The sequence below is a fragment of the Vombatus ursinus genome, unplaced genomic scaffold (assembly GCF_900497805.2).
Source record: "Vombatus ursinus unplaced genomic scaffold, bare-nosed wombat genome assembly UNPS02014863.1, whole genome shotgun sequence".
In the NCBI taxonomy this organism is placed as follows: Eukaryota; Metazoa; Chordata; class Mammalia; order Diprotodontia; family Vombatidae; genus Vombatus; species Vombatus ursinus.
Window position 1 is genome coordinate 32,648,428 of NW_020954641.1, and position 12,722 is coordinate 32,661,149.

At 47.4% G+C, this 12,722-nt stretch overlaps 1 protein-coding gene across 1 annotated transcript; it reads right to left on the bottom strand.

Annotated features, from left to right (window-relative positions):
• Positions 1-203: 203 nt before the first annotated feature.
• On the bottom strand, positions 204-12,304 carry CDX1 (caudal type homeobox 1). Its single transcript, XM_027841700.1, has 3 exons — positions 11,863-12,304; positions 1,623-1,768; positions 204-443 (listed from the first exon to the last, which is right to left on the bottom strand). The coding sequence occupies exons 1-3, from the start codon at positions 12,302-12,304 to the stop codon at positions 204-206; spliced, it is 828 nt and encodes a 275-aa protein (XP_027697501.1).
• Between the last annotated feature and the right edge of the window lie 418 nt (positions 12,305-12,722).

The following is a 12,722-nucleotide window of genomic DNA, read 5'->3' on the forward strand; positions in this document are numbered from 1 at the left end:
CTGGTTCCTAGGGCAGGAGTCATTCCACTTCACAGTTGATACAGAAAGCCAGCCCTCTTCCCCTTTCATGCGGTTGACCCAGGAGCCCTCTGCTGCACCCCTAACTCCCACACCGTGCCCCAGTTTGCTGCTGTGACCCGGCCCAGGCTGGCTTGGCTGCCCGTCTCTCCCAGGCTTGGGGGGCTCGGGCCCAGGGGTGATTCCTAGGGCAGGTATTCCTCTTTGATAGTCAATGGTGAGGAGGCCAACAGGCCTGTGGTGCTGGTGCACAAACTTCCCATGGGAGTGTTGGGAGGCAGGGGGCCCAAGCCCGGAGTTGGCGTGGTGCCCGTGGTGCTGCTTGGCTGACTTTGTTGCTGCTGCTGCTGTTGCTGCTGCTGCTGCATTTTTTTCTTATTTGCCTTCCGTTCCTTTGCCCGACGGTTCTGGAACCAAATCTTCACCTGCCAGGGAGGGACAGATGGATGAGGGAAGCGACGGATGAGGGAGGAGGGGTGGGAGGCAGCAGGGGAGGGAGAAACACATGGCATGAGCAAATGAATTTGAGGTGAGGCTGACCTTACAGAGAACAGGGAAAGGGTCAGAGGTCAGAGAGCTCACACTGGGAGGCCGTACGGGGCATGGAAAGAGTCTGGGATTTTGAATCAAAAGAGACCTGGGCTAGATCCGAGCTCTTTCATCTGAGCCTGTGTCCTTTCTCAAGGCCCTATCTTTCTGGACCTCTATTTCCTCATCTATAAAAAGAGGGGGGTGGCCTGGGTCCAGCTCGAAGTCTATGATCTATTTCTATAGTACTCCATGATATACAATTGCTTTCCTCACACAGCCGTGTATATTATGATTCCCATTTTACAGATACGGAAACTGGGACTCAGAATAGGTAAAATAACTTGCCCATGGTCACATAACTAAAGTTCTTGAGCATAAACTCAGATCTGCCTACAAGTCTAGTGCAGTCCCTCCCTGAAATCTCAAGGACCCTTTGATGGTGGAAATTTCTCCTCCTTTTTTTGCCCTTTACCAGTTTTTGACCATTCTTCTAAAGATGCCTATTAGAAGATGAGAGAGAGAGAAAAAAAAAGAACAAGAAGAAGGAGGAGGAGAGGAAGAGGAGGAGAAGGATGAAAGGAGGAGAAAGAGGAAGGGGAGGAGAAGGAGGAGGAGGAAGAGAGTTCAAAGCGATGGAGGAGGGAAGGCAAGCAGAGGCATCTGTCTGGGGGAGTGGGCAGGAGAGTAGCATCTCTCTCTGCTCCTAAGGTGCCATGTGACCATGGCCAAGTGGCCATCCTCTCTGGTCTCCTCCCCCTACAGGCTTACCCTGATCAGGCTCTTTCATAAGATCAAAGGATTTAGGGCTAGAATCAACCTTAGATCTCTTCTAGCTCTTCACCGCTTCTCCCCTTATTTTACAGATGAGGAAACTGAGGACCAGAGAGAGGAAACTATTTATCCCAAAGTCATCTAGGTAATAAGTAGCAAAGCTGGGATTTGAACCCATGTTCTCTGGAGCTCCAACTCTAGGCCTCTTTCTATGACCTCATCCTTCCTGTGTAGGGAGTTGAGCCCCTTCCTCTCTTCTGGACAAACACTATGGCAACTGTGGTGTCCTGTGGGGAACAAACCTGCCTCTCCGTGAGCCCCAGGCTGACAGCAAGTTCAGCTTTCCTCCGGATGGTGATATATCGGCTGTAGTGGAACTCCTTTTCCAGTTCCAGGCGCTGGTGGTCTGTGTATACTACCCGGTACTTGTCCTTTGTTCGAGTCTTACCTAGGGAGGCATGGAGCCAAGGGAAAAAAAGGTGAGCAGAGGTCCGTCCAGGCTGGAATCTGCCATAATCACAGTTAGGGAGGAGACAAAACCCTCACATTCATGCAGGAACATCTTCCCCACCTTCTCATGGAAGAGCATTCTGCCCAGCCCCAGTGAAAAAAGGTAGAGAACACCTTAGTCCTGAAACTAATCCTATTATGAAGACTGAGTCCCTAAACCTAGCCAGAGAGACTCCCTAATACTGGCTGTACGCTGAGATCTAAGCTTGGCCACAGAGAGTACATTTGTCTCAAAGTGAGCCCCAACCACTGGCCACTGTCTGCTGGGTCACAAATTGAGTCCTAAGCCTGAACTTAGCTTGAGCCCTTGTCCTGGCCGCAGACCAAGCCCTAGCCCCCAGACACAGGTTCAAACTCTTAACTCATGCCCCAGATTAAGACCTAACTTTAACTAGACTGAGACCATTCCTCCACACACTTTAACCCTGGCCAGCCTTCTAAAAAATGTGTTGAATATATTGTCACAAGGTGAGGAAATACGGATGACTTAGAATAGTCTATCTCCACTGCAGGAGGCATAATGCAAAATGCAATCTTTACTGAAAAGAATCATAGACGTTTTTCTGTTTGTCTGCTCTCCCCATCCCCAACCCCTCCCCACACTCCAATCCTCATGAAGCTACCAAAGGCTTAGCACTAAAAGGTAACACTAGCTTAGAATCCCAAGTCAGTCAATCAACAAATATTTATTAAGCACCCTACTATGTGCCAGATAGTATACTAATCACTAGGGATACAAAAATGAACATGAAGCAATCCTAGCCTCACAGAACTTACCTTCTGTTGGGGAAGATACTATATACATATATAAACATACAAAATAGATGTATGCAAATTTAGCAGGGGAAGCTAGGAGGATTAGGAAAGGCATCATATAGAGAGTGGCTCTTGAGCTGAGTTTGGAAGCAAACCAGGGAATCTCAGAGGCAGGGGAAGGAGGAAATGCATTTCAGGCAAAAGGGACAGTCAGTGCAAAGACAATGAGATGGGAAATGTGATGCTACAAGTGAGGAAAAGTCAGGCCGGGTGGAGGAGACCCCAGAGTTCATGAAGGGGAATGATGTGTATAATTAGGAAGGTAAGATATGTGAGTTAATAGGGAATCACTCAGGTTTGTTGAGTAGGGGAGTGACATGCGCAGACTGGGCTTTAGGAAATCATTTTAGCATCTATGTGGAGGATGGATTGGAATTGGGAGAGATGAGGCCTGAAGACAAATGTGGAGGCTGGGGCTGAGTGCATGATTCAGGCTTCCAGGAGATCAAGAGTATTACTGGACTGCTGGCCTTTTTGCAAGAGTTGACTACTTGGGCCTTGTGGACAGCTGGGCTATGATCTGGCACAAGAAGACCCCAGTTTTCATCTTGAGGGGTATTTGAAAGCACCAAACATGGAGGTAGAAAGAACCTTAAAGATTATTTAATCCAATTCTCTCATTGTACAAATAAAGAAGATGAGACCCAGAAAGGAAAAGGACCTGAGACTTGGCCAACTTCACACAGTCCTAGAAAAGCTAGTACTATACTAATTAACCAATCGAGAGAGAGTATGGTTGACTTAAGATTTGACAAAGAAACACAGGACTGAGGCCCCTGGGGAGTGGTGAAGTTTTTCTAAGAAGAAGTTAGACAACATCTCCCCACATTGTAGTTTCTCCTCTCCTCTGCCCTCATCTCTCTCTCAAGTACCAGTGTGAGCCTTAGACATCCACCCTCTAGGTTTCTGTGGAACAGAGGAGTTGGTGAAAGAGGATAAGTGATGAAAGGGAAAAGAATATATGGATGGACTCCAGGGGAATTGGGAATGGGGCTGGGGAAAGAGTCCCACATTAGACTGGAGAAGATGTTTGTTGTTCAGTCGTTTTTTCCAGTTGCATCCAACTCTTCGTAACTCCATTTGGGGTTTTCTTGGCAAAGACACTGGAGTGGTTTGTCATTTCTTCTCCAGCTATTTTTAGAGATAAGGAAACTGAGGCAAACAGTGTTAAGTGACTTGCCCAGGGTCCCACAGTTAGTAAATGTCTGAGTCTGGATTAGAACTCAGGAAGATGAGTGATCCTGACTCCAGGTCCAGCACTTTACCCACTGCACCATGTAGCTTGCCCTGAAGAAGATTTAGGTGGGCCATAAATAAGGAGGAAGAAGATGGAGAAGATGAAGATGAAGATGAAGAAGAAGAGGAAGAAGAAGAAGAAGAAGAAGACAATGACAAAAAAGAAGGAGGAGGAGGAGGAGGAAGAGAAGAAGATGATGATGGAAAAGAAGAAAGTTAGCATTTATATAGTGCTTTAAGATTTACAAAGCATTTTACATATTTTACCTTGTTTGACCTGCACAACACCAAGGTAGTTGCTATTATTATCCCCATTTTACAGATGAAGAAATTGAGGCTGAGAGCAATTAAGTGATTTGCCCAGTGTCTGAGGCAGGTTCTAAGCTCAAGGCCTCTTGATTCCAAGTATACCCTCTCCACCGTACTTCATTGAGCTGCCTATGAAGTATTTGATTTGCTCTGTTTGGCCCCAGGAAGAATTTCTGCTGAATATAATAAAGACGTTTCTAACAATCGAAGCTATCAGACTATAGACGGTATTCCTTTGGGAAATAGTGATTTCCCCATCACTGGAATTATTAGCCTAATGTGAGTCAAGAGTGAGATGGGCAGCCAAGGAAGCTAATGCTATGTTAGGCTGAATTAATAAAAGTCTGGGGTGCAGAGAGAGGCCAGTTATTGGCCTGCTGCATGCAGGTCTGGTCCGATTATATATGCAGTACTGTATTCAGTTCTCAGGGTGACAGTTTAGGAAGGACGTTGACAAGTTAGAGCACATTCAGAGGAAGACAACCAGGATGGTGAGAGGACTTAACTCCATATGTAAGGATTGGCTAAATCCTTACGAGATTTAGAGAAAAGATTTGGCTGGGGAATGGAATGGGGGGAGAGGCTGATGGACAAGATTGATGTCTTCAAATATCTAAAAGGATGTCTGAAGGAAGAGGAAGAGCCTTATTCTGTTAGGCCTCAGAGGGCAGAAGTAGGTCTAATGGGGAGAAGGTATAAAGAGTCAGATTTCAACTTAACCTGAGGAAAAACCTCCTAACTGCTTAAGCTGTCTGAAAGTGGAAATGGCCAGTCTCAGGAAGTGGTAAATCCTGTATCACTGGAGGTCTTCCAATACACTGACCTGGAAATGTTCCAGAGGGGATCAGTCTCTGCTCGGTTATAGACTGGACCAGATGGTTCCTGAAGTCCCTTCCCAGTTTCAAGTTCCTACAGTTCTAAGCAGAGGCTGTCAGGGATGCCTGGAGGGATTTCCTGTGTTGGGCAGTAAGTAGGTTGGCCTGAATGACCTCTGAGCTCCCTTTGGGCTCTGAGAGTCCATGATTCTGGACGGGCTAATTCTTCTCCACACTTTGGAGGCATCGCTGGGGCTAGCACTCAGTAAGTATAGCTGTGGCGGATAACAGCACAGGCAAGACCTAGGGTTGAGCGGATAAGGCTCTGGACTTGGAGTCAGTAAGACCCAAGTTCAAATCCTGTCTCAGACACTTCCTAGCTCTGTGCCCTGGGCAAATAATTTCATTTCCCAGGGCCTTAGTTTCCTCACCTATAAAATGACAGGGTTGGATCTGATGACCTCTAAGCTTCTTTCAGGTTCTAGTTCTCCACTTCTGTGACCATATGATCCGTACAAGGTGGGTACTCATCAGCAGACCGAGGGGATCACTAATGGAGTGAGTACACCTCTCAGGGGCTGCTGGTACTTATGGCGTGTCTCTGCAGAGACTCGTGTTGGGGCTGTCGTGACCCGAGCTGCCCTAGGCCTCCCCCAAAACTCTCCTCAGTCCCGTTGGATGATTTTTAGTCGCCCATACTTCCTCTTTTTGGAAATGCCCTCTTCCCCTCGGCCTCCTCCAGTCCTGATCCTACTCCATGGGAGCCAAAAGGCACCACCAGATGCCCAAGAGAGACATGAAAGGAGTGGGAGGCAGGATTAACCCCTGGGAGAATGCTGATCATATCAGAGTCTTCAGAGGAAGACCAAATGCCCCAGGGCAGAGTGACCAATTCTATGTCTCAGCTTATTCTAGGGGCATTGGGCCAGGGAGGAGGCAGCCTGGTTCAGGAGAACAGCACTGGCCATGGAATGAGAGGAGCTGTGTTCTAATCTGGCTTAACTACCTCTATGACCTTGGACAAATTGTTTAACCTCCCTGGGTCTCAGTTGGCTCAGTAAAATGGGGAAGACTGGGTCAAATGGTTTCTGGGGTACCTTCTAACTCTAGACCTGTGATCCTAGTTTGATGTCGAGCACATAATAGGTACTTAATAAATGCTTGTTGATTGTGACATGAAGACATGGTCAATTCCTCTGCCTATTCTTTGAATGATACAGAGCTTTCCAGATGCTTCGCCATGCTGGTAATCCTCATCTGGACTCATTCCAGCTTATTAATGTCCCTCGTAAAATGGGGGCACTTAGAAATAGGTAAAAATCCTCTAGAGGGGGTTTGACTAGAGGAAAGCAGTAGGACCTTCAGTGACTGGAGATTAGACTGTTCTATTAATGCAATCAAAGGTGCATTTTCTTTTTAACTTCTTGAAGTGATTTTCATCAATTATCACACTTGGTTCTCACACCTCAGAAGTAGGCAGGTCATAGGATTTAGAGCTGGAAAGAACCTTAGAGATCACCTAGTTTAACCCTCTCATTAAAAAAAAAATCCTCATTTTAAAGACATACACATGTGTTAGAGCCCAGATATACTATCTTGCCCTAAGCTCATTCAGTAAACATTTCTTAAGCATGGTGCCTGACACAACAATGTATTTGTATTGTTAAGTTGTTTCAGTTGTATCTGACTCTCTGTGACCCCATTTGGAGTTTTCTTGGCAAAGATACTGGAATGGTTCGCATTTCCTTCTCCAGCCCTTTTTACAGATGAGGAAACTGAGGCAAACAGGGTTAAGTGACTTGCCTAGGGTCACACAGCTAATAAGTGTCTGAGTCCATATTTGAACTCAGAGTCTTCCTGACTCCAGGCCCAGTACGCTATCCATTGTACCACCTGGCTGCCATGGGTGTGGGATTGGGGGGTAGAGTAGACCTATTATTTTACTGTGTAGAAATTCCTAGGGTGGAAACTGTGCCCACAGCTGTAGATTTGCAGCTTGTTTGTAACTTATGGTCTAAGACAGAAGTATCAAACTCAATGCCCGAGTAAGACCAGAACCAGGCTGAAATGTAATTGGCAAATTTTCTAACAAAATAAATAAGAATGTAACACAAGACAGATCATGTTAATTTGTGGTTTTCTAAGTCAATATGGGCCTACAGGGATCCATTTCACTTTGGGTTTCACGCCACCGTCTAAGAGACCTGCTTGGGGCACCAATAGGTTAATGCTTTGTTCAGGGCCTCACAACAGGTTTACATCAGAAGGACTTGAACTCAGGTCTTCCTGATCTCTGAGAACAATTTTCTTTCTGTGTTTCAGTTAAATGAATCGACTAATCATACTGAGCTGACTAAAGCTGTACACATTGGTTTTTTTTTTTTTTTGGAGTCAATGGGGGTTAAGTGACTTGTCCAGTGTCACACAGGCTGAATTCAAACTCAGGTCCTCCTGACTCCAGGGCTGCTGCTCTACCCCCTGCACCACCTAGCTGCCCCTGTATGAACTAATTTATGCTGATTTCTTGCTTACAATAAAGAAAGTGTTTTAACGTTCCACAAGCTTGGTAGTATTAGGCACCATGGGGAAGTTAGGTATGTCTGATCAGGAGCCGAGAAAAGGTGTGTAGGTCGGAGAAAGGCATGAAATTCTCACTGAAAGGACATAGGAGAGTAGGGTTGTGAGCTGGAAGGTACCTTAAAGGCCATCTAATGATCCTTTCTCATTTTGCAGATGAGGAAGAAGAGGGCCTGACTTACCCAGTTTCTATGGGGGTCCATGTAACTGGTGGATGGCCTGGACATAGGAAGGATGGCAAAAGTGCTCAGGTATGTCAGAATGGGGAAACTGGGACAGCTGGGCCTTCTGCTGCCAATCTCCTAGACAAAGAAAATTCCCCAAACTCAAGGCCCATTAAGGTTCATTAAGCTTCCATCCAAGAATCGAACCCTGACTAGACAGATCAGGCAGCAGGTTGTCTCTTAGGGCAAAAGGGACCTGGGCAAGGGATCCTTGTCCCCAAGATATGTTCACCCTCCCCTTTCTTCATCTCCCAAAGTGTCACATTCAATAATAATAATAATAATAATAATAACAATAACAATAATAATTATCACATTGCTATTACACTTTTTTGTGTTATAGAATCTTTTGGCAGTCTGGTAAAGCCTATGGATTCCTTCTCAGAATAATGTTTTTAAATGCATAAAATACATAGGATCACAAAAGAAATCAATTATACTGAAATAGTTATCCAAATATTTTGGATACTCCAGCTACAGAGTTCTAAAGTTCACAAGGTTTTTCTCTGTGAAGGGCTCTATAAAGTAGGTTTGTAAGCATTATTATTTCTGTTTTACAGCTCAGTGAAAGCCTGGGATAGTGGAAAGAGAACTGTATTTAGGGCAAGAGGACCTAGATTCAAACCCCAGCTCTGTTTCTTGCCATCTGTATGATCTTAGGCAGTCACTTAACTTCTCTGAACCTCAGTTTCCTCATCTAAAAAATGGGGACAATAATAGTATTTACCTCATAGCTATGTCTTGAGGATGAAATTTCATATATATGAAAATATAGGGATTATATATACATATATATCTGTACACACATACACATACATATACATATACAACAGCCTTAAAGCTGCTATATAAATGCCAATTATTATTACCCAAATGTCCCCATTTACTTTTCCCTCTTCTAATACTCTTGAGAGCTGAGGACAATTCTCCCTACTTTTCTTTTTTCTTCTGGTTTGGGACTGTGATTTCATTGGCATAAGGAATTCCATGTATGGAAACTCTCTCCACCAATGCTGATAGGAGCTTAGTCTTGAACACTGAGAAGTGTTGAAGGTTTGAGAAATGTCATTGGTTTGTGCCAAAGGCTATGTTTGAATGCCGATCTTGCTGAGGCCAAGACTCTGCATACACTACATGGTATTGCCTCTTCCCACTTTACAGCTGGAAAAAGTAAGGCATGGAGGTTGCACTATTCAGATAATCTGCTTGTGTACCCTCTGACCTGCTAGTGCCTCCCCCATCCCCCATGATTAGAGGCAGCAGAGAAAGAAAGCACCCGCTTTGATAACCTGAGCAAGGATTTTCTTTGAAGTTTACTATCTCATAGGCAACTTCCTCAGCTTTAGTAAAGGAATCCAAAACAGTTGGAAGGGACCAGATACACCTGCTTTATTCCAAGCCTCCCTCCTTTGTGCTTCAGTTTCTCTTTCTGGGGACAAAATGAAAGAGACCATTTTAAATATCTCTTCCCTCACTAAAATCCCACATTTCAGAAACCTTCTCCAGCTAGAGGTTACCTAGTATAACACTCTCGTGTTAGAGATGGCCAAGAGAAGGGAAATGACCCAAAGTCACATAAACAATGATGATGATTATGATAATGGCTAGCATTTACATAGCACCTACTATGTTCAGGCACTGTGCTAAGTACTTTACAAATATCTCATTTGATTCTCACTGAAACCTTGAGAGGTAGGTGCCCATTTTCCAGTTGAGGAAACCGAGGCAGACGGAGGTTAATAAGTCAATGACAGAATTAGGAAAGGAGCCTACTCTCCTGATTCTTAGTCCCATACTCTTCCTACTCTACTGCCCTGGGAAGAAAGCTGAAGGCAGGATTTGGGTAGCTGGGTCACAGGACCTAGAGCTACAAAGGACTTTGGAAATCTAGTCTAACCTCTTTATTTTCTAGGTGAGGTAACTGAAGCATGAAAGATTGAGTAACTTGCCCCAAATCACTCAGACATCAGGCAGCAGAACTGGCTTCAAACCCAGGTCCACTGGTGCCTCCAAACCCCAGCCTTCCTTCTCCTACCCCAGCTGTCTCTTAGAAATTCTAATGAGTGAGGGTGGTCCAGTTAACATTCACTCAAAAAGATGGAGTGACTGAAATCCCCTGCAGAGGGCTCTGGCAGAGCCAAATTGGAATGGAGGAGAGGGAACAGTGAGAGAGAGACTGCCTGGGCACAGGACCCTCTTCCCCCAAGAAACTGGACTGTTCTTGTGCTCCAGGACCCCGAATGAGGAGTCAAGGTGCTGGGGAAGGGGGAGGGGGGGAGGGAGGGAGGGAGGGACCATATTTGTTCATCAAGGCCTGGTATTGGGTGTGGAATAGCCAAAAGAAGCTTGTGGAAGATGTCCAGGAGTAGTAGTAGGGCTTAGAGGCAGTGACCTTCATGACTCCTAAGTCACCAAGGAATTTCCCCCACCCTGCTGCTACCTAGCACCTGCCCTGAGGCTTAGGTGGGAGAAAAGGGAAGTAGAGGAGAATCTGCTGCCACAACTTTGGGAGCAGCCAGAGGTAGCGGGCTACATCAAAGCCTCCCAGGCAGGCCATGTTCCCCCGCCCCCAAATCCAGGCAGCTTTTGTCAGGGACAAGGTCTGGACAATGGGATGCCCCCCTCACCTTCCCGCAAACAGGAGTCCCCCCATGGGCCAGGCGTGCCCTGTTTACATGACAAAGGGGAACCCTTAGAAAGGCACTTGCCTTTCCCTCATTAAAGTCTTGGTCTTTGTCCTCTTCGATCCCTGAGCCTTTGAAGAAAGGGGATCAGAGGCAGTCCTAGGGGTGGAGAGGAGAGATGCCCACCAGCTTCCCTTGGGTTTCCACTTTCCCACCAGCTTTCCCTCCCCTCGGGGAGGTCAAGAGTTCAGACAATGGTCAGAACCCCACCCTGGCACTGAGGAGGAGAGGGTTTAGGGGGAAGACTAGAAAGTGCCATCTGGTGCCAAGGCCCATGGATGAACTCTCTGGCCCTCAACTCCCCAAGTGGAAAATGGCTTTCGGGTCCAGGCCCTTGGACCCTTCAGCCACAGCTTTCCAGGAAGGAAAGAGGTACACAAATAAGATGAGAGACAAAATGTAGTGGAAAGAGGGGATTGAACTGGATTCAAATAAACTTCTGACCCCACTTAACAAATGAAGAAAATAAAAAGATGAATAATAGAGGATGGGCTCTGCCTTCAAAGTCTCCTTTCATGAGGCTGAGTCAAAGGATCAAGATATAGGCAAAAGCCTTCAGGAAGGTGGGTGAAAATAAGACGTGTGTGTGTGTGTGTGTGTGTGTGTGTGTGTGTGTGTGTAGGGGGGTTGGCGAAGTAAGTGAGAGGTCTGTAAAATAATTGAGAGTTGGGGGATTGCAGCCCAACTTGGGCTCCCTTCCTCCTAACATTTTGCAGGGGTCTTGGCCTAGTTGGCCGAGAAAGCTTCGATCCCTGGCAGACAGACATGAGATTCCACTGAACTCCCCAAGACATGAAGATGGCCAGAACCAGCTAAGAGAAGCCCAGGGCTCATTTGTGGCTGCTGGTCCACTTTCTATAAAGCACCTGTTTCTGGGCTGGGTGCTGCTAAGTTCAGGTGCTAAGGAGTGAAGGTGGAGGTGGGGATCAGAACCAACAGTTTATTGCAACTACGCAGCCAGAGTGGGGCCCCCAAGGAGCTTACTTAGCCTAAGATCTGAAGGCAGAGAAGGTAGGTAAACGAGCAGGGTGTGCCTGGTGATAATCTTTTAAAAGAGGCAGCCTGGTAGAAGGGGTAAAAAGCTGGATAGAAAACTATAGACATGGATTCTAATCCCGGTTCTGTCACTTATTTACTATGTAGATGACCTTGGTTAAGACACTTAACCTCTCAGTGCCTCAGTTTCCTCATCTGTAAAATGGGGGATAGCAATCCTTGCCACCCTAGCCCGCCACTCTGCTAATCTTCTCACTTCAGACCTCCAGAGTCTGACCCATCACTACTTCTTAGCTCTAGTCAGCTCTGGGTGTCACCCAGCCCCGAGGATGGTGGGAAGGGGTGCAGGCACAGGGTGCAAAGGGGCCATCTTACCGCTGCTGTGGCCCGCTGACCCACTGCGCCGCATCCACTCGTAGGGTGTGCGCCTCTGCGTGCTGGGTGAAAGTGGTGCCCCTGGGGTGCTCAGGGAGGATGGCAGGAGGCCTATGCCAGAGCCCGGGGGAGCCTGGATAGCACCGAAGTCTGCGGGACTGTAGCTGATCTGGGCCGGGCTGGCAGTAGGAGCCGTGGGACCTGGCCCGTAGGTAGTCCAGTCATCCTTGGCTGGGGGGTAGGGTGAAGACCAGGCTGCCCCAGCCAGTCCATGGGGAGGGTCGCTGTTAATCCCCTGGACATGTTGGTAGCCAGAAAAGTCCGAGTACTGAGTTGGAGGCGCAGAAGGCACATAGCTCTGGGGGCTGAGGTTGAGCCCCGGGTGCCGGACGGGGTTGGGGTACATGTTGGCATCCTTCTCGAGCAGATAACCCACGTACATCTTTGGTAGGAAGCCCCCGGCGCATGCTGGGCACTGCTGCTACCTTCCAATGCTCCCTTGGCTCCAGCCCCGGCCCCAGTCCCAGCCTCTGACCTGGCCCCAGCGCTTTCCGGATTAACTGTTCACCTGAACTTACTCGCCCCCAGCCGGTGAGGCACCACCCCGACCTTTTATAGGGCCTGGCCTCCTGGGCCCTTTGCTTGGAAAGGCGGGTTTGCATTTCAAAGCCGAGGAAAGCTCAGAGTCCCGGAATCAAAGAGGGGAAGACCCGGGAGGGGGCAGGGTTCAAAGGGAGACAAATTGCTCTGGCCTAGGGGGCAGCTGAAGGAGTGGTCACCCTGGCGGGGCTTGGGCTTGGGAAGGAGGGGAAAACTCTGGCTGGGGTCGTGGGGGGCAGGGGAAGTAGGGGAGAGGGCCC